Source organism: Oculina patagonica, chromosome 1 (genome assembly GCF_052425735.1).
Source record: "Oculina patagonica isolate OP01 chromosome 1, crgOcupat, whole genome shotgun sequence".
Taxonomy (NCBI): domain Eukaryota; kingdom Metazoa; phylum Cnidaria; class Anthozoa; order Scleractinia; family Oculinidae; genus Oculina; species Oculina patagonica.
Genome location: NC_135758.1, coordinates 29,854,024 through 29,880,838, shown reverse-complemented (window position 1 = coordinate 29,880,838; position 26,815 = coordinate 29,854,024). Strand labels below are relative to the sequence as shown.

At 38.4% G+C, this 26,815-nt stretch overlaps 2 protein-coding genes across 5 annotated transcripts in view; both read right to left on the bottom strand.

Annotated features, from left to right (window-relative positions):
• Positions 1-3,256, bottom strand: part of LOC144662599 (uncharacterized) — a 56,582-nt gene extending 53,326 nt beyond the window's left edge. For 3 of the 4 annotated variants that reach the window (XM_078523463.1, XM_078523446.1, XM_078523470.1), the window contains exons 1-2: positions 1,707-1,814; positions 302-650 (exon numbers count right to left, since the gene is read on the bottom strand). In XM_078523463.1, coding sequence (XP_078379589.1) covers positions 302-629 — 328 coding nt within the window. In that variant the 5' untranslated portion in view covers positions 630-650; positions 1,707-1,814. Of the gene's footprint in view, positions 1-301; positions 651-1,706; positions 1,815-3,144 lie in introns of those variants that run through there. The other variant, XM_078523455.1, reaches the window with a different exon arrangement.
• A 2,569-nt stretch (positions 3,257-5,825) lies between these two features.
• Positions 5,826-22,211, bottom strand: LOC144662575 (uncharacterized). Its single transcript, XM_078523417.1, has 18 exons — positions 21,692-22,211; positions 20,353-20,640; positions 19,627-19,926; positions 18,068-18,721; positions 17,509-17,740; positions 16,831-17,111; positions 16,204-16,255; positions 14,658-15,199; positions 13,878-14,174; positions 13,233-13,523; positions 12,561-12,762; positions 12,154-12,359; positions 11,050-11,234; positions 10,155-10,529; positions 8,940-9,151; positions 8,166-8,206; positions 7,599-7,695; positions 5,826-6,467 (listed from the first exon to the last, which is right to left on the bottom strand). The coding sequence occupies exons 1-18, from the start codon at positions 22,176-22,178 to the stop codon at positions 6,284-6,286; spliced, it is 4,926 nt and encodes a 1,641-aa protein (XP_078379543.1). The 5' UTR covers positions 22,179-22,211; the 3' UTR covers positions 5,826-6,283.
• Between the last annotated feature and the right edge of the window lie 4,604 nt (positions 22,212-26,815).

Sequence of the window (26,815 nt, the reverse complement as noted above, 5' to 3'; positions counted from 1 at the left end):
ATTCTTGTATCATAATAAATTTTCCGAGTTTAGCGGCTTATAGCCACTTTGTTTGAGTGTAGTAGACTTTACAACTGAGTTAAGTCAAATTAAAAACAAAACATAGAGAACAGTAATATGACAAATCGGCATTATTAGCCAGCTGGTCTCCATATAATACAAAAAACATGACAAGTTGTTTCAAAGATATGAATTTTATGTTCTCGTGGCAATACAATATCTCCTATTGTTTTTTCCACAAGAACATAAAATCTATATCTTCCCGCCACCGTGTAATATCCTCTCTATATATTATGTTTACCGTCGATTTGCGTGCAACATTGTCCGCTGTATCCAACTTTACAAGAACACTTCCCATCTCTCCCGGATATTGGAGTTCCGCCATTAGGACATCTTGTTTTACAAGAGAGAGTTTCCGATAGTGTCGGACAGGAATCACCGCATGTGGGAAATGTGGTGATAGGGCGTGTACGTGTCTTTGTCCCTCCGTTGCCACAGGGTTGGGTACAAGGGGTCCACGAGGTCCAAAGACCCACGGCACATTGTTTGCACGTCCACTGCATTTCCCCTTTGTCAACTGGCAGGACAAGAGTAAGGATCAGAGAATACCAACACAATCCTGACGGCATTCTCTCAAGCTTTTCATCAAACTAGAAAATAAAAGAGAAAAAAAGATTGGACGGCCACACCGCATTAGTCGCGCGCTTTGTGTTTTGAGTCAATTACATGACGATAAGGTTTCACTAGGCATAAGCACAAACACTAACCGACAAGCACAAGCACATATTATTTTCAGATTAAATCTAAAATGTATACTGAGAAAATGAAATTTTAATTTTTGAAAAATCGGGGCAAACTATGCAAGAAGAAAAGAAGTATAAATTGGTAATTATATGATGAATACAATTTATTACAATAAAAGAAAGTTCCAAAGAAAATACAAAAGGACGGGCGATGCTTGTTGCAATTTTTAAAATATATAGATTTAGCCAAATTATATACAATATAAAAATATAGATTTATTTCCTCTGTTTCAGTGGCATGCCTGTAAACTAGCTATCTCAATGAAATATGAAGCTAAGTGCATGACCACAATAAACACATATTTATTTTATTTTTTTATTATTTTATAAGCCTAAAAGCGGCGCTCCACACTAATTTTCTGGTTTTTACAATTTTTGAAAATACTCTCATTGAAAACACTGTTATTGAAGTTATTAAATGTTTACTACTCAAGAAAGACCCAAAGCCGAAATAAATTGTCAACTCCAATCGCATAATTTGCGCTTACAAAATCCTGTCATTACCCTAGACAAAAGATGTAAGATTTGAGCCCGCGATTCAATGGAAAACTATCAAGCTGTTCACCTGTGCCCGCGATATTGTCATGTGATACTGGCCAGCGGATACCTTGTTTTGACAGTTGGCAATTGACCATAACATGGATGACCAATATGAAAGATACAAGCCGACGTTTTAACCATAACGTCCGTTGGGATTTGATTAGATGGCATTCTCCTTCCCTGGTTGAGTTGCCTTGAGACTCCCCTACCCCTCCCCGAGAGACTGTAGGCGCGGGCGTTCGCTCACTTGATAACCAAATTTTTTCGGCTTCATGGGTTTACTAAATTTCTCACCCGCTAATACTGAAGTTGTTTTATGTTGTAATATTAATAAAGATACGTAATTATTAAAAGAATACTCACTGTGTAGCTTGTCAACTGTTTGTCTTCAATAGCACAGTAATTTCTTTTGACAAAATATATGGTTCCTTTATTCACCTAGGCAGGTGAAATAAAGTTTTCGGTTACTCCTTTTCAACGTAAATTGTTCATCATTTGAACCGATATCTTTTTATATAATTATGAAAAATAAAATCTTTTGCCTGGAACCCTTTACATTAGTATTCATTGCGTGTATACATGCACATGTCATTAAAATACAGACAACATAATTTCTAATTTTCGTGAGGCTCATTCATTTTATTTTTGCATATTTCTTGTCAGTTCAACCCGCGAAATAAGATAATCTTTTTAACGATTGAAGCGTTTTACCATCTTAAAGGCGAATGGAAGTGTTTTGAGTTCACAATTCAATCGTATTGGTCATTCAAGTTTAACATTTGTTAAAGGTTTCTTTCCTCATGACACAAGATCGTTCTAGAACTATTCAAATTTCATACATGAAAACGCTGATGACCTCGAAGATTATAATGATCCCCAGAAATATTTTAGCCATTCATTCTAGCAAAAGATAAAACGGTCGGGTTACAATTAACTTTGCGACAAAATATTCAAAGTTCTAATCAATTTAAGAATTGTCGTTTCCTTTAAGCTTTTAAATTTCTTTAAATATTTATTTTTTCTTTTTGTTTGTATGAGCTCACAACTAGTCACGATAATTATAAATCTAAAAAGTTGTGAAGTTATTTTGCCTTATTCTAGGCTCTTCTATTATTTTTGTCGTCTGTGTGGACATTTAGATTTCTCACTTAAATTTTGATTTTACATCACATCTTTTATAACCAAAGCCTCGACATTTATTGCTATTTATAACAAGCAATTCAACAGAATGATAGACAGTGACCATTTGTGCGATTTGAACATCGATATGCGACTCAGAAATTGAAGCATTCGGAAGGAAATATTCAATGCTTATTGAATTTATCTGTGAATATTTCGCTATATTTTTTGATAACAAATTCTTCCTTGACTGAAGAACACTTAAGTCAGCGTTTTACGCGGTGAACTCCCTTCATGAACTGTTTTAAAATCCTCTTTAGTCATTTTAGGGAGAAGGCGTTGAAACTAAAGGAGTTATCGCACACTAGTTTAAATCATTTTTCCCGTGTTCGAAATTACGTGGAAATTGAAGGAAAAGTTAAAGTAAAATTAGTTTTCTAAAACACCAAAAGAAGGGATAATAAACCGAAAATAAACAAGGATGGTTTACGTCTAAGGAAGACGGCCGAAAAAGTAGAAAGATTTTGCCAGTTTTTTTAAGAAGCGTCGTCTTCTTTATACTGAGTACTTTATAGTTTCCTTTATATCAGACGATTTACCTAGTAGCGCGAAAAACTGGCTAAGCCTATGTTACGTTTTTAACGAATGTTAGATAAAAAAAACAGAGTTGAGCCCTACTTACGTACTGCCGGTATCATTTATGTTAGCTTCATCGTTTGATTCATGTAGTGCTCGGTTTCAACACACAATTCCCACACCAAGTTGCATTAAACAGTTCTCACCTCGTGGCAAAAGGACAGCACAAACTTGCAAAACAGGCTACGTGAAGTAAATCAAGTAAATCAGGAAAAGACCATTTTATACATTCATATTTACCTGGCATATGTCATCAAATCGCTTTTTACACCTCCTGTATATTAGAAGATTAACTTAGTAACACGAAAAACTGGCTAAGCCCAGGCTTGAACTCTACTTACGTACCGGTTGATATCATTTATGTTAGCTTCATCGTTTGATGCATGTAGTGCGCGGTTTCAATACACAATTCCCACACCAAGTTGCACCAAACAGTTCCCATCTCGTCGCAAAATTAAAGGACAGCACAAACGTACTGGCAAAACAGGTTACGTGAAGCAAATCAAGTAAATCAGGAAAAGACCATTTTATACATTCATATTCACCTGTCATATGTCATCAAATTGCTTATTACACCTTCTGTATATAATTAACGTACAAGACTTATTTACTAGTTAAGCAGCATGGCGCTGTTTTAAAAACTTTATCTCGCGGTAATTAATAATTGTATTTCTTCTACCTCTCCTTAGTCGCTTCAATGGAGAATATAGTGTTTCTAGTGCATTCTGGTGACACACAATTTAATTACTTTCGGCTATTGATTAATTTAAACTTGAAACTCTGAGGTAAGGGCCTCGGCTTCCAAAGAAGAGCAGCTGGTGTTTGATCTGAGGTCACAAAACTTATTACAGCTGTGTCAATCCCTCATTGATTAAAAATGAATAATAAGAACAATAAGACAGGATCCGTGGGTCATAAGTCCATTCCGTTTTTAATTGAAATCGAAAATAAAATTTTGCTTTTCAATTTGTTATTTATCAATTTGTTTCAATTTATTTGGAAACAGAATAAAAATCTTGTAGAAAAAATATGATATTTAACGGATTCAGATTTGGAAAAACTACTTTATCAATCCGCGTACCTTAAGTGCCAACCGATTTTCAATTGCGTAGGAAAATAAAATTCAAATGTATTTTCGTTTTTCGTTTTTCTTCCGCACTGTAAAAATGAAATTAAAGTCCAATTTCCAAAATCTTTTTTTTTTTCTCTTGAAAAACCACATCCGACTGACTTTCATTTTCGTTTTTCAATTTTCTTCGCCTGAAACGGAATTTGGATTCACTTTATGCTTTTTGTTTTTTGTTTTTTATCGCTTTAAAACGGATGTGAATTTTCATTTTCGTTTTCCGTTTTCGTAAGGAATTTCGTTTTTCTTTTGTGGCCAAAGCATTGAAACTGACAATCTTCGTTTTGGCGGGGATATAAAACAAACAAAAATGGCGGTTTTAGAAGATTGTCGTTAACAGAACTTTGATTTGCCTTTACAAACAAAAAATTAGAAAATTGATTTTAATTTTCAATTTTCAATTTGTTTCCAGTTGAAAATCGAAAAATGATTTACCGAAATCATAAACAAAAATTGAAAACTAAAATCAATTTTTTGATTTCGGTCAATCAATTTTCGATTTTCAAATGAAAAGAAAAATTGAAAATAACAACAATTTTCAATTTTTGTTTTATATGACCAAATCAAAGAAAAGTTAACGGCATACTATTTTTCACTTATTCTAGACCAAAAAATGAAAAATAGCGTTCGAAAAAGGTGTTGTCTCGAATAGGAAATCTGAAAAATCATATTTTTAATCCAAGTTTTTAATGTTGGTTCTAAGTAAATTCTTAGTTTTCACCGTGACGTCATCAAAATTCTAAATCCAGAATCGCAAGCCTCCTGACTTTTCATCCTTCACTGGCTATTAGACGTCCTTAATATATATCTTATTGAAGGTTTTCAGCTTGATAGCATCTGCCGTCTTTAAGAAATAGCATCTTAAATTTCGGAGTTTTGCGCCTCACGACATGAGAATGGCTCCCTGAAGGATGTCACGTATGCTTAAAAAAATGCCTCATCCTGTTATTTTTAACGATCTGAACAATTGAGGTTTTACAAGAAGTGTTCACGTGAATGTTTATGTGTTCGCGAAGGTGAACTGACCGCCTTTTACGGCAGAATTGAATGCCAGATGTTTTCATTGATTTCCGGCGGCCATCTTGGTGCCCCTTCACATGAACTCCAACATGGCGTTTCCATACTGTGCTCTCTAAATTTGTGTTGATCATTTTGTCGGATAATTCGAGTAAGGAATACCGCACAGACCTGAGACCTGGACACGAAGACTATCTTGTAATTTTCTACCACTTGTATTATTCTTGATCTTGATTGACTCAGTGGCTATGGATTCGTTTTTTGCAGCGCGTTACAGTATCGTTACTTGCGTGACAGTGAAAACCAGCAATTGAGACAAACTGATAAATAAAAAAGTCGAAAAGCAATATTTTACTTTCAAGTAAACTATATCTTCTTGTGAAATGATATATGAATAAATGCCTTTATTATTTAAAAACAGTAAACAGCCACTAAGTGGGGACACTATATATAAGCTAGCTAGTATCTATATTACTAAAATTTAAAATCAATTAATAAATGTTAAAAACTATTTACGTAATAACATGTTTACTTTTGTCCATTAAACACATAAAATACAATCACTATAATGATCGTTAGTCAGTACAGTTGAGTTCATGTGTAACAAACGGGATTTTTTTTTACCTGAACGACATATTGTTGGCAGATCTCTAGTGCGCGGAAAAATCAAGGAGCGGTTAACTCGTCAAAGGGTGTATAAAGGGACAACGCGTCTTGAGTTAACGATGACGTCAACAATACTAACTTTACGACCTTCCTACCCAATAAAACTCCTAAATGCTTGTCATAGGTTTACATTTAGCAAGAAGGTCGTTTCCCTTTTCTCGAAATCCTGAATAAATCTTATTCATTTGTATATCCTTTACTTCCACAAGTATTCAGAAAAGAATAGCGCGACGACTCGATCGTGACAAAGCTGTCACGCCATCGGGGTGCTATCAGTTGCTTGTCAACTTCGAGACGAGTTTAGCATTTTTAATTCAAAAAAAATTCGCGGTCAGCTATAGTACTTTTTTCCCCGATTAGCAGTCCTTTTCCGCCGCTAGACAGTGACGTCCTCATCAGAAAGCTTCTCGTTGCAGTAATATGCCTTTAACTCATCAAGCGATTCAAAATCCAAATACGGAGTGTCCTCCTGCATCATTTGTTCCAGTGATCTCGTCACACTTTCAAATGTGGGTCTTTCACCGGGTTCGTCCTTCCAACAATCTAGCACCAGCCGATATCTGATAAGAGAAATGTTAATTAGACTAACATTATCGTTTTTTAATTGTGAAAAACAGCTTCTGACATTTAATTTATATTACGTGCGGTAGTGCTCTGATGTCAGGTGTGGCAAACGTAGATTTGTCGATAACCTTGCACAGGAAGCTGATACTGCAGCAGAACAGCACAGGATGAAGGACCTCTACGACAACATGGAAACTGGCAGGGAAACGGTATCCACCATCCAAACCCATCAAGGATGCTTTAGGTAACAAGCTTACTAGGCGACAAGACCGGATAATTATAGATGGGTAGAGTACTTTAATGTTCAATCTTCTGAACCGACTTCCACCACTAGATGTTGCTGACATACCTGATGCCCCTGCATTTGGCCTAAATACCAAGAAGGTCAAAGCCACCATTGGAGAAATCAAAAGCGCCATTAGAAAGCAAAAGAATAATAGAGCTCCGGGCCCTGATAGATCATCAGCAGAGATTCTAAAGGACGACCTAGACACTTCAGCGCAGATGCTGTATGAAGTGTGTGTAAACATCTGGGAGGACGAAACTTCACCGAGAGACTGGAAGGAGGGTCACCTAGTGAGAATCCCAAAAAAGGGTGACCTAGCGGACTGTTCGAGCTACAGAGGGAAAACTATGCTGTCTGTTCCAGGTAAAATCCTTAACAGGATCATCCTCCTTCGACTTACTGCTGCTCTTGAAGCTGTTATAAAGAACTAACAAATGGGTTTAGGAGAAATAGGTCATGCACAAACCACATCGCTGCGTTACGCATTCTTGTGGAATTGTCTTTGGAGTGGAACTTGCCGCTTTTGGTCAGATTGGCAAAAGATTTCCAGATTGGCTCAAGATCGTTTGGAGTGGCGTGCTTTTGTGGATGCCCTATGCTCCTCCTAGGAGCTATGGGGTTAAGTAAGTGCTCTGTATTGGGTTAGCGAATGTGACTAATGCGCAGAGGAATTTATTGGAAGCATGTCGAACCAGAGCAAGCAGACAAGCAGGCAAGAGAGCAATTAAGCAAGTAAATGGCTACAGAGACGAAAATAAGTAGTTTTAATTTAAGATTTTGGCTCAGTTTTTTTTCACTTTTATAATGAACTGAAATTCGTAACACTGGTAGCATTACTTACAGTTTATCAGAACACGTGTCTGGTTTCTCCATGCGGTATCCAGTCTTGAGAAGATTGTACAACTCTTTGTTGTTTATTCCGGGATAAGGATTTCCTCCTGTTATAAAATTTTGTTACAGTTTTGAGAATGCATATTGATCGATATATGCATGCCAACTACTATTGGCCGCTCTTACCATACAGAGATTCGATTTATAATAAGTTTAGACTGTTTTGGTCCCGCGTAATGTAGGATTAACCAGACTATTATTAATATCAGGAATATTGTTACCAGGAAACAGAGGAAAGTTGTATATACTGAATTGATTAACCTTTGCTTTCATTGGTGAATATTTACCGAGACAGACACAAAAGCAACAAGAGTAAGCCTTTTCCAATCTAAACCTCATTTATAATTCATCAAGTTAAAACAAAGAAACTCATAACCGTGAAGGAAGTTTGAATAACCAGTCTACATAAGCATAGATATTTACAATTTTATTTCCCCGTTTACTCCGTTGTTTTTTAGTTCGGATCAGGTAGAAAACTGTAAGAAAAATAGTAGAGAATAGAAAATCATGTCCTTACCCATCGTGGAAAGTTCCCAAAGAAGAATTCCAAAAGACCATCTAAATAAAAGCGATTAAAGAATTAAATAAATTTTACTACAGGATTCAGTTTGAGCAAAATCTCGGCATTATTTCCCACAGAACGGCGCAAGAGATACAGTAAAAACCCGCGAATAGGAACCTTTAATTTCCCAAGTTAGCCTAAACAGGTTCTTACATAAAAAAAGCATCTAGCACAAATTTAGGCCATTAAGGTTTTTAAAAAGGTTCTTGTTTTCTGAAGAAAAATTTACATTGTTGCTAATAGTAGTATTTGGCCTTTTCCTTATATGAAATTTGCACACCATTTTATTTATATTTATGCGACTGTATTTTTTCAACATTGTCATTTGCATTGCAACTGGAGTCAAAGGCTCCTAGGTGTCTTCAAAGAGAATCTAGAATGACACATGACTTATCTTATTTCCCGAAAAGTAGACATTTTTAATCGATTTAAGAAAATAAGAACCTATTTCCAAATTTTAGGCTAAAGGGTTTCTTATAGAGAGGGTGTCTAACTGGCAAATTTTAGCCTAATAGGTTCTTACTTACTTGCGTTAAAATCCCTGCTACACTACCTTTAGAATAAAAATATAATAGAAGGCGGGAAGCTAAGGAGGATCGGATAAAAAGACAAAATTCTTGATTTCGAAAGAAAGGGTACAGAAGTTAGATCTTCTCAGCTTCCTGCTCCACTGAATAGCTCTTAGTCAAAAAGTAAAGTTGACATCATTATCGTTACAATCAAACTTACACATCACTTTTCGTGGAGTATTCACTGTTGTAAAGTGCTTCAGGCGCCATCCATTTCACCGGTATCTTTTTCCCTTTCTTTAATTTGTAAACGTTTTCATGGGTTTGTCGCATCAATCCAAAATCAGAGATTTTTACAACTTTGTCATCGCCGAGAAGAACATTGCGGGCCGCTAAATCACGATGGACAAATCCATTGCTTGATAAGAAGTTCTGCATATGATAAGAAAAAAGACGAGGGGAATAGGGTAAGAAATCAGTACTCGTCAAGAATACACGCTGGTGGCCCGCCGACGTGTAAGCTTGAGGAATAAAACCTCGAAATAATCAAGGTCTAAAAGTGTATCATAAAACGATCTACTCCCGGGGTGAGGGACTCCCATGTGAAAGGGTCAGGAGTGCTCGTCGGAATTTTCGCATTAAACTCCTGAAGAAGACCAATCTATGCGTAGCTCAAGCTTTTTTGGATCTATAGAAACCTTTTCCATGCCTAATTGGTCTATACCACCACTACTAACAGTATGACGGCTCTTTTTTTTCTTCACGTGCAACCGCTAAGCACATCTTTGTCTGCTAGAAATATTTAGCTTTATGTCCTGAACACCCTAAGTGACAGCAAAATGTATAATTTACACCCGTAAGCGATGGGCAAACCCTCCCTTTCATATGGGAGTCCCCGGGAGAAATGCTAGAATAGTTGCTTAAAGGACTGCCATCACTGGCACATCTTGAAACAATTTTCCGTACCGTCATTTCTCAAATTTGTCATTCACAATCCATCTAAATCTACCTCATTCGTAACCATCCTTTTTCTTCACAGTTTTAAATTATCTATATAGCGTTTTTCTTCATGTTGATAAACATTTATTTTTTGACATTTTTACGATATGAAGGCGGTTTTATACATTAAAAAATAACACGTCATGGTGACCCCTCTTTCACGATGTAAAAATGTGGGCAAGATCAATGCGTCCAGAAAGACATCAAACCCAGACTACATTGTTTTAATTAGCTGTTCATAATTCCTCTTGGCTTTACATGTTGGAAAGACGAAGGGGAGGGGGCGGGGTGTAAACAGACAGAAGGGTCAGTCCAGGGAGGGCTTTATTAAAGCGAATTACTACTAGGAAGAACAAGACAGCTTTCTAAACCTACATCACACCGCAATTAGCCGCTCCAAAGCTTGTTAATTTATTAAGTACTTATAGATACTTACCATTCCACGTGCTATTTGCCACGCAAAGGAAAGAAGATCCTTCGCTACGAAATCTTCTTCATGTTGCACAGCATCATGCCGTGTATCCTGTGCGACTTGAGTGGGCTCCTTGATTCCCTCCACGTCTGGTTTGGGTACCTTTACCGCGTTTTTCTGAGTAACAGTGCCACCGTCAAGCGTATAACGACAAGCCGAGTCTACAAGGACGTTGTTAATACAATCCATGGCTGGTTTATCGCAGTGCACAAATTCCTTGCCTTCTATATCATCTCTCACCAGCAGCGCTTTTGATTCATCATCGACGTTAAAGTGCACTTCATTTACATCCAGTGGCAATTGATTTCCTTCATTATAGTAATTCTTTTGATAACTTTTCTACAAGAGAGATGAAATCGAAGGAAATTAATCTTTCGCCAGAAATTATTACTTATAGAAAGTGAATGATCGAGAAAGCGCAACGCTTGATCGCCCGTTATTAAATAAAAATTAAGTTTAATACATAAATGAATCACTGCTACGCTAATTGGGGACATCGGGGTAAATTTCCCATTATTATTCAATTCAGCGCCTGGTGCAAATTTAATTCAACGAGCTAACGAGAGAGAGCTTATATCAGAGTCATATTTCATTTTTATCTTCAATCTCCTTGTACTTTCCAAAAAAATGAACCAAAATTTAGCTCAGATTATTCTAGGTCCATTGAAAAGGAAACTTATTGCTGTTCTCTAAGTGCAAGTATTGGTCGTGGAGTAGGTGCTTATCAGAACAGAAGGCGCTTGTTACAGTAAGTGAAACTCAAACTGAAATGCTGCAGTACTTCAAAGATTTTGAGATGTTTAACTCAGTTCCACTTGAAGAACATTGAGCGTGAAAGTTATAATAAATTTCACCCTACCTGTATTCTCTTGTTCCTAAGCCAGCGCTGTAGATCTCCGTAAGGAACATATTCTAGCACCAGGAAGATAGGATCAGAGTTGACCCAACAGCCAAGCATGCTGACAACATTCCTGTGTGAACCGATTGCTTTCATGATTTCAATTTCTTCCAGAAGCTGGTTCCTGGCTTCCTCGTCTGCTGTGCCTAAATATAAAATTATATAATAGTTTTGTCCAATGTTTCCTTGAAGTATACCGTAAATATCCCACTCGTGACGTGATTTTTCCTTGTATACACACTCGCCTAAAGGCTTGCGTGTATACTGAAATATTAAAGTAGTATAGTAAAGACCAGTTAGGCCTCTTTTTGGTGGATTCAATTATCTTTTTTTTGTGAAAAACATTACTGAGTTCACTTATGCGTATCGAGTAAAAAACCATTGATCCAAAACCACGATGTCAGTTGTAGGTGGTTTAAGAGAAAAGAAGATTGCACTCGAGATAAAATAGAATGTGACAAACCCATCCAACCGGTTACACCAAAAAAATTAAGAAAAAAGATGACGTCACTGAAAGGTTTCTAAAATCCACTGTGTTTTATTCAGGCTATGACGTCACGCCCGTTAATGTAGTCCACAAAAAAGAAAATTAAATCCACAAAAAAGGGGTCTAACCGGTCTCTACTATACTACTAATCAAGTCACTCGTGGGTTTATTTCACGGTGTGCCACTCGAAAACATTGCATAATCAGTATATATATTTGGTAACTTAGAAATAACGTTATTGTTAAAATAGGCACCTTTTGATAAACCTGCAGTTATCAACATTACTTGCCGGCAAAGAGCATGTAAATAATTTAAGGTTATATGCATACTTTGTTACACTAGTTACTCAAGCGACCTTGTACTATTTAGTGCCCAAATACAAGTTGTTTGACTAAAAGAATTGTGTGTTTCCATTATTGCCCATACCAGAAAGAATCGTAGTCAGTCATCGTGCTCGGGCACCAAGTGTGAACATAACTTACACCCTTCCCCGTTTTGTTCTTTTAATTCATGTCAGTTATACCAAAAATTCCAATCGGAGATGTTTAGTCATTTTATAGAAAACAGTTGGCCGTTACCTCCTAAAACTTTAACAGCTACTGTTCGACCTTCTTTGAAGTCGACGGTCTCTGTTCTGGTCTTGTAAAACACTTCAATTCCAGGGGATTCTTTGTACGTGCCTTTCAACACTTTACCAAATGCCCCTCGACCAATCTCTTCCTCGAAGACAACCTGTTGAGGTAAAACTTCCCAACGCCAAAGAGGGATTATGGTGGACTTGGATCTGAAGTGAAAACAATCACTGGTCTTAATTATAACGACTGACTCCATCCGCGCTTACTAAGAGCTACACAGCAAAACCTCCTATGGAAGCTACCCTGGCTTGATATGCGGGATATTTGATGAATGAACGTAATGGTATTACTCGGCGTTTTTTAAAAGTTTCAGTACACCATCAATGCGTGACAACTTGCAGTTAAATTACCTTCTGGGTTGACAGACAAGCTGCTTATTTTTCCGTGCTTTCTTTCGAAGCCAGAATACTACCATAAAAATGATCATTAGTAGGACGCTTAGTCCCGCTACTAAGCCAGCTAACTGCGGTGAAGAAAGAACATCGCCACTCTGAAAGGCTGGAGATTTCGCAAATTTGGTTGGCGAGGTTTCAACGTCAGACTCACCTGAACCTGGAAACAAAATGGAGGTGATAAGAATTAAAAAGGAGAGATTTGTCAATATATTATACCAATATATATCTGGGGAAAAGCTAAAAATCCCCACTATGAATAAACGTCTGAACTATCAAACGTTGCATGCTCGTTACATCCGTAGAACTCTTCGTCAAAACTCATCTCTATACGACTGACCAGTACGACTATACGACTGTTGTTTCCGGGTTCAAGAGTCCTCATGGGCCTGATGAGGATGAGTAAGTATACGACTGTTTCTTTATCAAACCCGTTTGCTTTATTGCTTTCTTTACCATTTTAGCTCTCGCTTAAAACACAACCTCTTTTCAACAACGTTAACTTCATCCGCCAGCCGCCATCTTGGAATTTTATCCTGCATAAGATCCTTGGAACCAGGTTTTCCTTTACACAGAATGTCCATACAAGCCCCAAACATTCTCTTTCCCTTAAGCTTTAAGTAAACGTACTTGGTTTTGTTTTTATTATCCATGGTCTCGACCTGTCGCTCTCTCCCAGCTCATTCCAGGCTGTGATTTCGATGGTGTACTGCATGCCACATGCTAATGAGACAGTATAGTTAGTTGCCGTAACGTTAGTGACGTTAACTTGATACCAGGCTTCCTCTGTAATCTGTCGGTAGTATATCGAGTACATAGTCAGCGGACATCCATTGTCTGCAGGAGAGCTCCATGTCGGATTGACATCACATGCCAATGTTTCTGTTTCCTTGTTGTTTATAGCAGGAGGTGATGGAAGATCTGCAATAAAGAAAGGCTTTGATATATAAATCGAGCAGTGTGTAAAGGGTCGGTTAAAGAGAAACGAATAGTAATAATAACGTGTGCAGGTATAAAATTACTGCAGCACGTTCTGCTCAACAACACTAAAAGTCCTGACTTGATTTAGTTATAACACCTAACCCTTAAAATTATCGTTTCCTTTCTTAGACTGCTAGAAGATGCACAAAGTGCTGTAAAAGGGTTTGTTCCCTTAAGTACAAACAAAAAAACACTAAAACACAACAATACGTCAAATACAACTTATTAAAGCGTATATATTTCCATGGTTGTGAAGTTTCCAGTCATTATTTCAAGTTGCAATACAAACATTACCTCCGCCGGTTTTGAAGTTCCATATCTTGCTTTCATTCAAAGCACTCTCGCCATATCCACTCAGTGAGGTAACTGCTACATCATACTCAGTGTTACAGCTGAGCTGAAGCGTCAAACTGGTTGCATTTCCGTTTACGGTAACTGAGTGCCACTTGCTCTTCCTCTTGTGTGACAACACTTCCCTGTAGTTCACAGTGTAGTTCAAAATTGGACACGTTTCTTCAAAGGGTGGTTCCCAACCCACAACAACAGTTCCGCCTGGTACTTGTTTGGTTGTGTTTACGATAACAGGAAAGCCTGAAAAGAGTTAAAAAGAAAGATTTCCTGTAAAAGGTTGCCGTATTTGTGGAACATCGTCTCAGAGTTAGAGATATGCGCCAGAGTATTTTTAAAAAATAGATAATTCGCGTCTCTATTCATCTATTTCTAATATATACACCTTATTCGATGGTTAAACATATAATACGCGCGAATATTTTGGGAGTTGCGTAGTATTTTTCCGAGCCCCGTACGCGCTAGGGGCGAGGAAAAATACGAGCTGAGCAATGAGCAAAATGTCCGCTCGTATTATATGTTAAACTATCGAATAAGCGATTTATTATTCCACTAATTTTTCCACTTTGTTTGGGCCAGTATTCCGTAAGTTTGTCAGCCTGTATTTTTGCCCTGTTCTACTGTGTAATAACGTCGCATATTTTGCGCGTTCTTTTGCCCTAATATGGTAAAATGGCGCAATAGTGGAATAATGATTATTTTTATCAACTGAATCGTAAAGGTCACCTCTAAGTTTATTGATTTGTTCCAGCGACAGTGCCGTGCCAAAGACGTAGAGGTCGGACACTGATCCATAAAAATGGTGTTTGTCCCAGTGGCCATCCTCGCCAATCTGGTACTGCCACCCTGTCGGCTGAGAGAACGCGTCCCCGGGGGGATGTAATTTGTTCCCTTTTATTTTACCGTCAGCGTAGATCAACACGGACCCGGTCACGTGATTCCACGTGACAGCCACGTGGGTCCAATTGTCCATGGCGATATTAGTACTCTCCAAGGACCACGTTGTATCATATTCCTTTTGGTGGCGTTGTAATTTGATCTTCTGGTTTTTTGTGCTTAGCAGAAACTGTCTTGGATTATACCAGTCGCTGTAAATCGCTCCCAACTTATCGGAGGCAGATTTCGGTTGTTTAATCCAAAAGGCAATAGTGAAACTCCTACCGTTCAGATTGATTATCGGTGCACTGGCGAAGGAATTATTTTGGTTGAAATATACAGCCTTACTGCCAGGACACCTTCCACTGATAAAGGATGGCGATCCAACTAAACTGAAAGAGAAAAAGTGTGATTTTTGATCAAACGTGTCCACAGTAAAATACCTTGAATGTTTGCTAAATGATGACCCGTCCCCTTCCTGTGCATGCACACTGGAATTCAAGGAGAAGCCGGCTATGAGGCTTGTGATGTAATTAGGTCTCATTAACATTTTCGCTCTCAAATTTCGTTCCAATGTTAGCAATCGTCGGATCCAGATGATCCTAATCTGGAATCAATAACTTTGTACTTAATTCAATGTCGTAACTACTAGCTGGCTGCAAATGTTCTACTAATAATGAATAGTCTTGTTGAACAATATTTGCTATATTTGGTTTGGAAGCTTGTCCATCGCATGCTACCTCCTGGCCCTCAGCGTTTAACTGGTTTGAGGGGAAAAATAGCGGAGTTTTGAGTATGCGCGTGCAAATTATCTTGGACTCTCTCTTCTTACACCTGGGTTCAAACCCTATATAAAAAGGGCCTACGATAAAGAGAGTTCAGGGACCGAACTAAATAACCATTAGATTTTGAAGGGGCGATGCGTCTCTCCACGTTTTGGAAGAAAGCGTTGATTAAAAAATAATAACACGAGCTGTATTTAGCTCAAATGCTTGCCATATTTGGAACAGAGTAGTATTTCAAGAGTTCGGTTTGCCATATTTGGAACAGAGTAGTATTTCAAGAGTTCGATTTGCCATATTTGGAAGAGAGTAGTATTTCAAGGGCTTGAAATACTACTCTCTTCCAAATATGGAAAGTGTAACAATTGACTGAATAAAAAAACAAGATGGCGGACAATTCTATCGATCAGCGTGTGGACAAAAATAGAAATTTTAATGAGATAAGCTGTCAAAGTGAACGAAAAATTACGAATATGGAAAGCAAACACTGCTGTATGGTTTAACTGAGCTAAAAAATGCTCCATTTCTTGAAGGCTCCAAATAGAAGCTTCAATGATTACGATCGTCGTAAGCGTCAGGTAGCATTAGATGGCGTTAGAAAGTAAACAATCAACCTTATGTCCTTGTCTTTGCCATTCAGCATCCAGTGGCCAAGAACTACCATATCTGAAAACAAAATGATAAAGAAATCTATGATAGCCAGATACTTATCGTTTACGTACGTTACTATAATATTTTGCCTGTAACGGGCGGGCAGTTGTTTGACCATTTGTTTTGCATGTTTCTGCAGACAATAGCTACGATATCGGCCTGCAGTATGTGGAATGACATCATTTTTGTTGGTAATAACGGGAGTTTGTAATCGGCAGTTTGTAATCGTCTCGGTCAGTAGATGATTTATAAAACAAACGTCACAGGAAAAAAATAACAGATATCAAAAATGGCCAGTAACGGGATTGACTAGAGTCCAATCCGGTCTGAATTCAAAGAAATGATTAAAAAATCAGGCTCCTGCAAAGCGATTTTTTAATCACGAGAAAAATGCAAAAAATGCCTTAGGGTGCACTATTTAAACAATAGAGTGTTTCTGTTTTATGTTCTAAAAACAAATATTAGCCCGAGATCGAAATTCTAAGTCTGAGGGTCCCTTGTACACGGATAACATTTCCAAAAGCAACTCTCACGCCACAGACCCTCGACAGAAACACTCCACTGTTGTACTAAAGTCTGAGAGTGTGTACCTTGAGGCCTCATCCTGCAGCATCTAATCATCTCAATACAGTTCAGCTTGTCACAGTCCCCTTTGTACACGCCCATCATATAGTTCCACTCTGGACACTTGCTCCATCCTTTCTTATCAAGCGATTTCCTCACATCTTGCTCTTTGCAATCCCTTGTTATGTTTTCGAAGTTTCTAGGTCTGCAACATAACGCTTGTTCGATACTGTGCAGCCAGGTTTCGTTGGAACGGTAAATTCCTTGGAGGAAATGCCCGTCAGGACAAGAAGCCCATTTGTTTTTTCTAAATTTTTGAATTTAAAATGATAATATAAATTTAATGAATTTAAAATGCTAATAAGAATTTATTACTGATTTAAATGTTTACTAGATGCTACTTAAAGCTGTCATGATAGTTAAGGCCATTTTTCTGATGCTCAATGATGTAGAAATTGCTTTTTTTAAGCAAAATTGACCTAATCACTCTTATCTGGGCATAATTGACAAGAGTCTGACCTTTTCCTCCGGCAGAGATTGAGTATAAGTAATGCCTTTTTTTGGTCAAAGGTGATGACGTCAGAAGTGGAACAAAAAAGGGCAACGTTTGATGTGGCCGGTTTTGGCCGGCAAGGGCACCAAAAAGAAAAAAAAAGAAAACGTTTGCTCATTGCAAATTGTAAGACAAAGCTTATGTGACTGACCTGCTAAGAGAAGTTTTCCAATCTACTATTTGACAAACAGGAGTGTCATCTTTGTACTCGTGTGGAGGAATGCAACACCTCCCTTTTTTGATATTGTCAATGCCGTCAGGTGAAGAAATAATAGCATCGTTTTTCCTCCACAGTCCGTTCATATATCTCCCCAATGAGCAGTTTGCCCATCCTGGTCGACTGAGGGCTTTTTCCCAATTTACCTCATTGCAGCTGTTGTATTCTGTAAACAACAGAAGGCAAAATTACAAACTTGTCCCTAGGGCCCTGGTTGATCATGATCAGTTTGCAAGACTTTGAAAGAATTTTAGCAAAATGTTCATTTCTATTCAACTATACTATTTACTTGGGAGAAAACTAATCGTGCGAAAGTTAATCGCAAATTTTGAAAACTGGGGAATATCCTCTGGGACTATCATCTGATATTTCCCAGTTTTAACTACATGACGTGACGCGTTTAAAGACTTTAAATCATTCGCACGCGCGAAAAACATTCGATGGTTTATAATTATAATGCCCGATATATGGGAAATTTCAGTGTGATTAATACCTTGACCGGCGTTTTCAACTGCATTTATTTCCTCCGCGGTCAAAGCGACGTCATAAATCTGCATGGCGGTAATGCGTCCCTTAAAATATCGGCTATCATCTTCTATTGCACCCATTCTCACGTTATCTTGAGTAGCAAGAGTCTGTCTTGCTCCAATGTCCTTCTGGCACACTTGTATTCCATAAAGCCATAGATTTGCAATACCAGTATAGTGGTCATAGGACATACCAACATAATGCCACTGGTTTAACGCCAGAGGTTGATCGGCAATCAATGTTGGCTGAATTAATATGTAGTCTCTGCGACTAAAAGCACCATACAACGTTCCTGAATGAATCCACAAATGAACACCCCACAAATTACTGGCCAGCCCACCAGTAATCTTATAATTGAACATAGGTCCGTTTGTATTCTCAGAATACACCCAGCATAACATTGTGATGGAACGCTGTGCGTCTAACCCTCCATTGTTTGGGAACTCAATGTAACTGTTGGCTTGACCTGCGAATTGGTATGAGCCACCTGTTTTACCATCGGGGCCGGCTGTTAGGTTTACACCAACAGGGGTACCCTGGGGTTGTCGATCTTTTATTTCCCGTGTTGCATACATGCTGTTCAAGGGATAAAAGGCAATTGGATCCGGAAGAAAGACGGCTACGAGATTGAAAAAAAGGAAGAATAGTAAAGTTAACTATTTTTTTTTTACAAAATGTAAGTACAATCAACTTTCTCAAAGCCTACATTTAGGTGGACATGATTGGCTGCCTGGTTATGACTGAATTTCACTTGTTTGTCTGTGAATGAACTCTCATTAGGCGGACACCTGTCAGGTAGGTAGGTTGGTAGGTAGGTAGGTAGGTAGGTAGGTAGGTAGGAAGATAGGTAGGTAGGTAGGTAGGTTGGTAGGTAGGTAGGTAGGTAGGTAGGTAGGTTGGTAGGTTGGTAGGTAGGTAGGTAGGTAGGTTGGTAGGTAGGTTGGTTGGTAGGTAGGTAGGTAGGTAGGTAGGTAGGTAGGTAGGTAGGTTGGTTGGTTAGTAGGTAGGTAGGTTGGTAGGTAGGTAGGTAGGTAGGTAGGTAGGTAGGTAGGTTGGTAGGTAGGTAGGTAGGTAGGTAGGTAGGTAGGTAGGTAGGTAGGTAGGTTGGTAGGTAGGTAGGTAGGTAGGTAGGTTGGTAGCTAGGTTGGTAGGTAGGTAGGTAGGTGGGTAGGTTGGTAGGTAGGTAAGTAGGTAGGTAGGTAGGTAGGTAGGTTGGTAGGTAGGTTGGTAGGTTGGTAGGTTGGTTGGTAGGTAGGTAGGTAAGAAGATAGGTAGGTAGGTAGGTAGGTAGGCAAGCAAGCAAGCAATGCAAGAAAGTAAGTTAGTAAGTGAGTGAGTGTGTGTGTGTGTGTGAGTGAGTGAGTAAGTGAGTACGCAAGCAAGTCAAGTGCGTTTGCACGCAATCAGGCAGCTAGCAAGAAGGCCAAGCAAGCAAGCAAGAATCAAGAAATTATAAACGCTAAATACGGACTTTCCAATACCGTTTGCTTTGAAGTTTTTGTTTACTACTGGAAACAAACTCACACTCTTCTTTGCGTTGAAAGACGTAAACATTGTTTGCCCAATCGCCTCCTTCACCGTCTTCCTTACAATCGCGGCTTGGGCCATATTTGTAAAACGTCTCCAATGCCGTAACACTGGATGCACACCATCCGCCATGTTGAAGTGCAAACGCGCGGAAATATCTTTTGCGAGCTGCCACAGCGCACTTAACAATTGCGTTCTGGCGGTTTAAATAATCTCCATCCAAGATGGGATCTGTTCCTTCAAGTGTCGGAATTGCACGATCTTCGGTGTCTCTAAAGCATCCAACAACTTTGTAATCTATTAAAACACCAGGTTGTTTAATAAATAGAAATATTTATATTATTGAAACGCTTACCGTGTTTCCATAGAGTTATTGTGAGAAGAATTTGGATAACGAGAAAAGTTTCAGAAATACCGATTGTCTGCATAACTCGCGAGAAACACGGATGGAAAGAAAGTTATCTTTTTCCGTTTTACACAACTTAAACTCTCAAAATAAACGTCTATCGTTCACGGTTACAAATGGCTTTCAACAAATCACAATAAGGAATTCGAAGTAACTTAATAATTATTGCAGAGTTGCACAAAAAAGCCTGAAGTTGAATATTTCCATTTAAAGGAAAATTGACCAGACTTTTTAGTTAATACTTTTGCACATATTTGTATGAATTTAGTATATTGTTAAATTGCTTCAGTTGAACGGTAATACCTTTATTATTGTACCTTTAATGTAATAGACCTGATTAGCCAACGGGCCACCTTCACCATCACTTTTACAATTCAAGGATGTTCCATATTTATTGAATGTGTTTTCGGCAGTATCACTTGATGAGCAAAATCCACCATCCTGAAGGGCGAAAACTTTAAACCCTTTGTTTTTGGCCGCTTTGTAACATTTCAGGATTGGGTCACTTCTTGACCCTGCATTGCCATTCAACATGTAATCTTTCCCTTCTAATGTTGGGATTGCGTGCTCTGAAGTGTCGTTGTAACAACCGATCGTCTCAACACCTGTGTTAAAAAAGTATTTAGTATTCATTACCTGTGTTGATCAAAGTTTTAAGTATTTATACTGATCCTATTACACCACTCATTCCAGTCGACCGCAAAGACCAATATATTTTAAACCCTCTCCACCCTCGTCTGTTCTAAGTTTGTGTACCAACATTCTAGAGTCAGTCGTTGAAAATAGTTAGTACTGTAGGCTAAGCACTCAGCAAATCCCAGTCGATTTTGTGGTTAGTAAGTCGATGTGTTCAGAAATGTGATTGTTGACATCACCATTTCTCGTCGCTCGTTTTTGTTCAGTCAGTCTCGTGTTAGGATTATATATACCAGTCTCTCCGATGTAGGAGGCCTCGGAGCATTTGATCGTATAAATCGCTCCCTGTCTCTCGTTAGGTTCCTCTCTGTCTTTAACGTTGATCAGTAAATGTCGTAAAGTAGTTATAAATTTGTGTGCTACACGGATATTGGCGGGGTTGTAGAATCCGCGCAATTTTACCAACATAATATATATATCTTTATAATCTCAGCAACTCTCTTTGGAAATAACCATGAGCATTTTTTGGACCTTATAAAGAAAGTTGGCGTGTGTTCCGGAATATTACCTTGAGGTCAACAAAAGTGCAGAAGTTGTAGCTGATAATTGTTTATGTTGCTGCGAAGAATTAAATATATATGGCAAAAAATGATGATTTCCTTCTTCGGAACTGTATAAAGAAAGGGTCGGCTGAATTGGTTCTGTTTCTGTTCAAAATTTCGTTCATCAAATTTATTTCTTGGTGTCAAAATTCGTTTAATTTTCCCCATAACTTCCCCAAATAACACTGTAAATAATTACCTTCGCGAGAGGAAAAACAGCGATAGATATTATTATCCCAAACTGCGAACGAGCGAATGGACTTGAGAAGTATAACGAACGAACGAACGAAGGAACAAACCCACTCTTCCCAGAGGAACCGTAGGCTGCTGGATGATCTTCAAATCCAAAACACGTGGTGGCTTTTATATATGTTTAATCATGGGCAAAGCAGACTACATCATCGTAAATTATGCTTACCGTCGATTTGTGTGCAGCACTGTCCGCTGTATCCAATTTTACAAAAACATTCCCCATCTCTCCCAAGAACCGGCGTTCCGCCATTAGGACATCCCATATTACACAAGCGGGTTTCCACTGGCGTGGGACAGCATGCAAACCCGCTGGTATTGCGTGCACGTGTCTGTATCCCTCCGTTGCCACACGGTTGGGTGCAAGAACTCCACGGAGACCAAGAACTCACGCTACAATTGCAGGAGCCATTAGGACATACCAAATTACAAGGGAGGGTTTCTGTCAGGTGGGGACAGGAATTGCCACATGTGGGCTGTTTGGTGATAGTGCGTTTACGTGTCTTTGTCCCTTCGTTGCCACAGGGTTGGGAACAAGGCGTCCACGGGTTCCAAGAACTCACGGCGCATTTCTTGCATAACCACTGCATTTCAGCTTGGTCAAATATCAGGAAGAAGGTAAGGACCAGAGAATATAAAGACAATCTTGGCGTCATTGTCTCAAGCTTTTTGTCAAACTACAAAAAAGGGGAAAAACAGTTTCGTTTAAACTGTACGATTGGATGGCTTCATCGCTCCATTTGCGCGCTTTGTGTATTCGAGTCAGTTATATGAAGATAAGGCAAGTTTTCACGGGGCATGAGCACAAACACAAGGCGACAAACACAAGCCGACAAGCACAAGCATATATTATATTTAGATCAAATCCAATTTGTCTAATACTGAAAAAAGGAAATTTTAATTGTTACAAGGTTGGGGCAAATTCGCGCAAGCAGAAAAAATCGTTGCATCGATATGGATTTACTGTCTAGCTTGAATAGTTAGTAAAAACGGCTCGCAAATGACAAACTGAAAGCTGAATTGAAGATAACTATTGATAATGAATGTCTGCCGGCGACAGCCTAGTAGTTTCCTTTGACGAAATATACAGTTCTTGTTTGCATTTGAAATAGAGTTTCTCAGTCATTTATATTCAACGTAAATTGTTTATCACAAAATTTACGTGTTTTGTGATTTCAGAGCTGATATATTCTATTAAAAAAATCAATAACGTCAAGTTAAATCAATAATCGGAACTCTTTCTCAGTATTATGCATGTAAACATTCATATGTCATTAAAATATAGGCAAACCTAATTTCTCATCATATGCGAGACTTATTCATCTTCTTTTTGCATATTTCACATGATCATGAGTCCCTGACCGTTAGCTGGATTGCCAAAGTGAAACCCGCAAAAGAAATCTTGAAGTTTTTTAATTCAATCGTATTGGTTATTAAACTTTAATTTTTAAAAGGTTGCTTTCCTCGTGACACAAGATCTAGAAGTACTCAAGATCTAGAAGTCATCAGTTTAATTCTTGTTACATTCTTTTTTCACAATCCTCCAATATCGATGGAAGCATTCATACCAATTTCTGCAATTTTACAGCTATGATTCATGATTCCACCCACGACTATATGTGCCTTTGTGTGGCATCTCTGGGATTTCCATTCAGGTGAAGGCAGCAAACGCAAACCTGATACGAAGCTCGCTGTAATGAAATCGGATGTAAAGTTCCTGCAGCTGCTTATAACGAAAACTTCGTACTTGATCAGGAAGCTTACCGTAGTCTGAAAGACACTTAATTAATCAATCTAACGCAGTGAACACCCTTCAGAAATGAATTATTTTTGGGGGTACTGGAGCTATAGTCACGATATTTTAAATAAATAATTTTTTTGATGTACAAAACTGTGTTCAAATGAAGGAAACGCTAAATTAAAGAAATATTGGTTTTCTAAAACACCAAAGGAGGGATAATAAACCGAAAATAAACAAAGATTGTTCATTACGACTGAGGAAGACTTTACGGATAGCGAACGACAAACGTTTACAATACTAAAAAAAATGCCAATTTTTGGAAGGTGTGCCGCCTCTTTTATATTGTGAAAATTAGAAAATTACTTACAATATGGAGAACTGGATATGCCCAAGCTACACATGTAACGGATGTTAGATATAATGAAAACCTTTAGTTTGTAATATGTAAAACAGAGTTGAACCCTACTTACGTCTTGCTGGTGTGGTATCATTTATGTTTGCTTCATCGTTTGATGCATGTAGTGCTCGGTTTCAGTACACAATTCTCACACCAAATACTCCCCTCGTCGCAAAAAGACAACACAAATTAAAATTACAAGACAAGTTACGTAAAGTGAATCAGCAAAAAAAACACTTTATACATTCATATTTACCTGTCATATGTTATCAAATCGCTTATTACGCTTTGCGCATATAATTAACGCACAAAACACGTCAATAATGACCTCGAAATTGTAATATCCAGTGTTATTTACTAGTTAAGCAGCAGGTCGCTGTTTTAAAACATCTCGCGGTAATAAATAATTGTATTTCTCTTAAAGGAGCTACGTCACGGACAACTCAACTTGAAAAAAATTGGCAAATTTTTTCAAGTTTGTTGCTCGTTATCCGTCTTAATCTTCGTCAGTCGAAACCGTCCTTGTTTGTTTCCGGTTTTTATTACTCCGTTATTGTTTCTCTACCTTAGAAAAATATTATTTCGAGGTTTCCTTCAATTTGAAGCTAATCAGAAAAATGACTTAAAGCACCGTGATATAGCCCCTTTAATCTCCCTAGTCGCTTCGAAAAATTGGGGAAAATGGCATTATTTAGTGCATTTTGGTGACAAAATATTTATTTACTTTCAGCTATTGATTAATTTTAGCCAGAAACTCAGCGGCAAGAGCCTCGGGGTTCCAAAGAACAGCAGCTGGTGTTTGATCTGAAGTGACAAAAAACTTATAACAGCTGCGTTTATGCTCATTGATTAAAATGCACAATCGGAAAAATAAGACAGGATCAGGATAAGGTTATGATTTCAGAAGCGTACGTTTGCCTTTCATTGAGACTCATAGTTATGCTACAAGTTATGCTTGCATTATGATAAAATGATAATGAATGATAAAATGATAAAATGAAATGATAAAAGAGCACTTCACCCGATAAATATTATTAACTGAAAAAACGACTAAGTAAGCATTGTAAGCAATGCTAAGTAGCATTGTCCTTGGCACCAAGCCGTTTAGTTGCGTTTGCTGCTGGTTGAAACGCACGCTACTATGATGAAATTTCTACCTCTTGCAATTTTAGGGGAATCATAGAAAATTCCACGAGAGAATCAAAATGACGTTTTCGTTTTCAAATATGAGTAACCTTGATGACGTCATAAACGCAACTGATGAAATCATAAGCCCCCATCCAATTTCATATCGAAGTGTATAACTAGAAATATCTTGATCAATTTGCTGCGGAGACCATTGAAACTTAGTGGACTGATAGTTCTACTGGCGACACACTTACGGTTATCTGTTCCCATAGCAACTCACTTTTTTTCTAGTCAGCTTCTAGGCAGTTGTTAACATTTTAGTGATTTTCAGCTCGGAAAAATTAAACTAGGTCAAGAAGTCAACTTAGCACATTTATTTGCTTGCCAGACCATGAAGATGGGGCACCATTGGCTAATTCCAAAATGGAACGCCCAAATTACCTGAAAAGCCTTTCGCCCAGAGGCGAAATTTCGAGGAGGCATAATTGTAGTCTGCGTGTATACAAAGGAAAGTAAATGTCTGAAAGGTGAAGTACATCTCCTTGTATGGATATTTTTATCCTGCGGAATAGTTACATTAACTAGAAAATAGTGGTAGGGAATGGTTATGACGTACGGACGGACAGACAAACAATCACATGACAACCAAAATTTTTCTGCTGGATGGGCTTAGTATACCAAGTTTTCTTAAGTATGGGGCTTCTCTTCCCAACGCCCCCTCCCCGGCCCGAAGGCGCGCGCGGGAGCTCCGCTACAAAGAGGAACGCGTGGGGGGCTGAATTTGGATGTTATTTGTTTTCTTGACACGAGTTTAAATTATTCAACTCACAGTGATTTGCTCAGACATTGCATTGTTTTAAGGATTATAGAGCCAAACTATGACAACAATAACCCCATTTTGTCCATGGATTATTAATTAAACAATAAAAGTTATACTCTAGAGACCTCTTGCGTGCAGTGCCCAAACACTTCACCTAAGTTACAACAAATTAACATTTGCAAACAAATCTCGCCCTCTTTTTGAGTGTATTATACTCTGCACGGAGAAACATCATTCTGAAAAAGGACAGCGCTCAGTCAGAGAAGAAGAAACTCTAACTAAATCGGTGTAATCTTTACTAAGCTTGAGACCAGCAAAAAAAGTTGTATCCACTAAGAAGGCAGACGACAACTTAAGCCTTGAACACTTGGCTGAAGGATGCAAGCTCAATTCATGGTTGTAACAGCAATTGAAAGCTAAGCCAGCGTCCCCAAATCAAGGCCACGACAACTAGCAGCTGCCCACTGATCGAGCATGCCTGAGAAGATAAAACTACCTCCGCTCCTCTGTATGACAGTCAACAAGACAGACCCTTCGAGGTCAGAGTATCGTTACAGCTTTACACCGAAAGTGGAACTTGTTCAATCTCATATCAAACTTGCCTCTAGCTTCATGTATCGTCGTCCGCCCCAATATGTCCGTGGCCAGCCTCGGGCGAGCTTCCAGCCTGGGTTTGTTCCAGCCGCGAGAACCGGAGGGCTTGGAGACTACGTGTTCTTACATAGCAACGCATTTTACAGCAGCCCAAGAGAGGAGCGGACTTATTTCACAGTTAGGCCGGACTGGGTGTCTGAGAGATCTGTTCGGAAGAATAATCCGTTTTCGTAAACTGTGATTCACGGTTTCCTTTGTACGTGTTGCAGACTGTCCAGTTAGATTTAAAATGTTAGATTTGTAATCTTCGATTGCGTGCGTTAGAGCCTGCCGCCCTGACGTGGATTTTCGATTTTGATGGCCTAAAAGGCAGGAAACAAGATTTGCACATCACAGTACAAACTGCAATTGCGATAAACCTCTCGCACTCGGTACACTTGAATTGTTTGATCAGCAACGACAATTTTACACAGTGCATGTGACACATGCGCATACATGTTCAACACATGCGTTGTGTAAACGTATTTTTCGAGAAACTACTAACGAGGTTTCAGCATTGATACTGGATGAAAGGTTTTGCATTGAGATTAAACTGAATAAATAAAAACTTTTA

Excerpts from the sequence above, each read along its gene's own strand:
- LOC144662575 (XM_078523417.1), bottom strand. The coding sequence starts at position 22,178 with ATGACGCCAAGATTGTCTTTATATTCTCTGGTCCTTACCTTCTTCCTG. Across the intron at positions 11,235-12,153 it reads AGCTGTTAAAGTTTTAGGAG|GCACAGCAGACGAGGAAGCC; the intron begins GTAACGGCCAAC and ends TTTTATATTTAG. Across the intron at positions 6,468-7,598 it reads GACACGTGTTCTGATAAACT|ATATCGGCTGGTGCTAGATT; the intron begins GTAAGTAATGCT and ends TTCTCTTATCAG.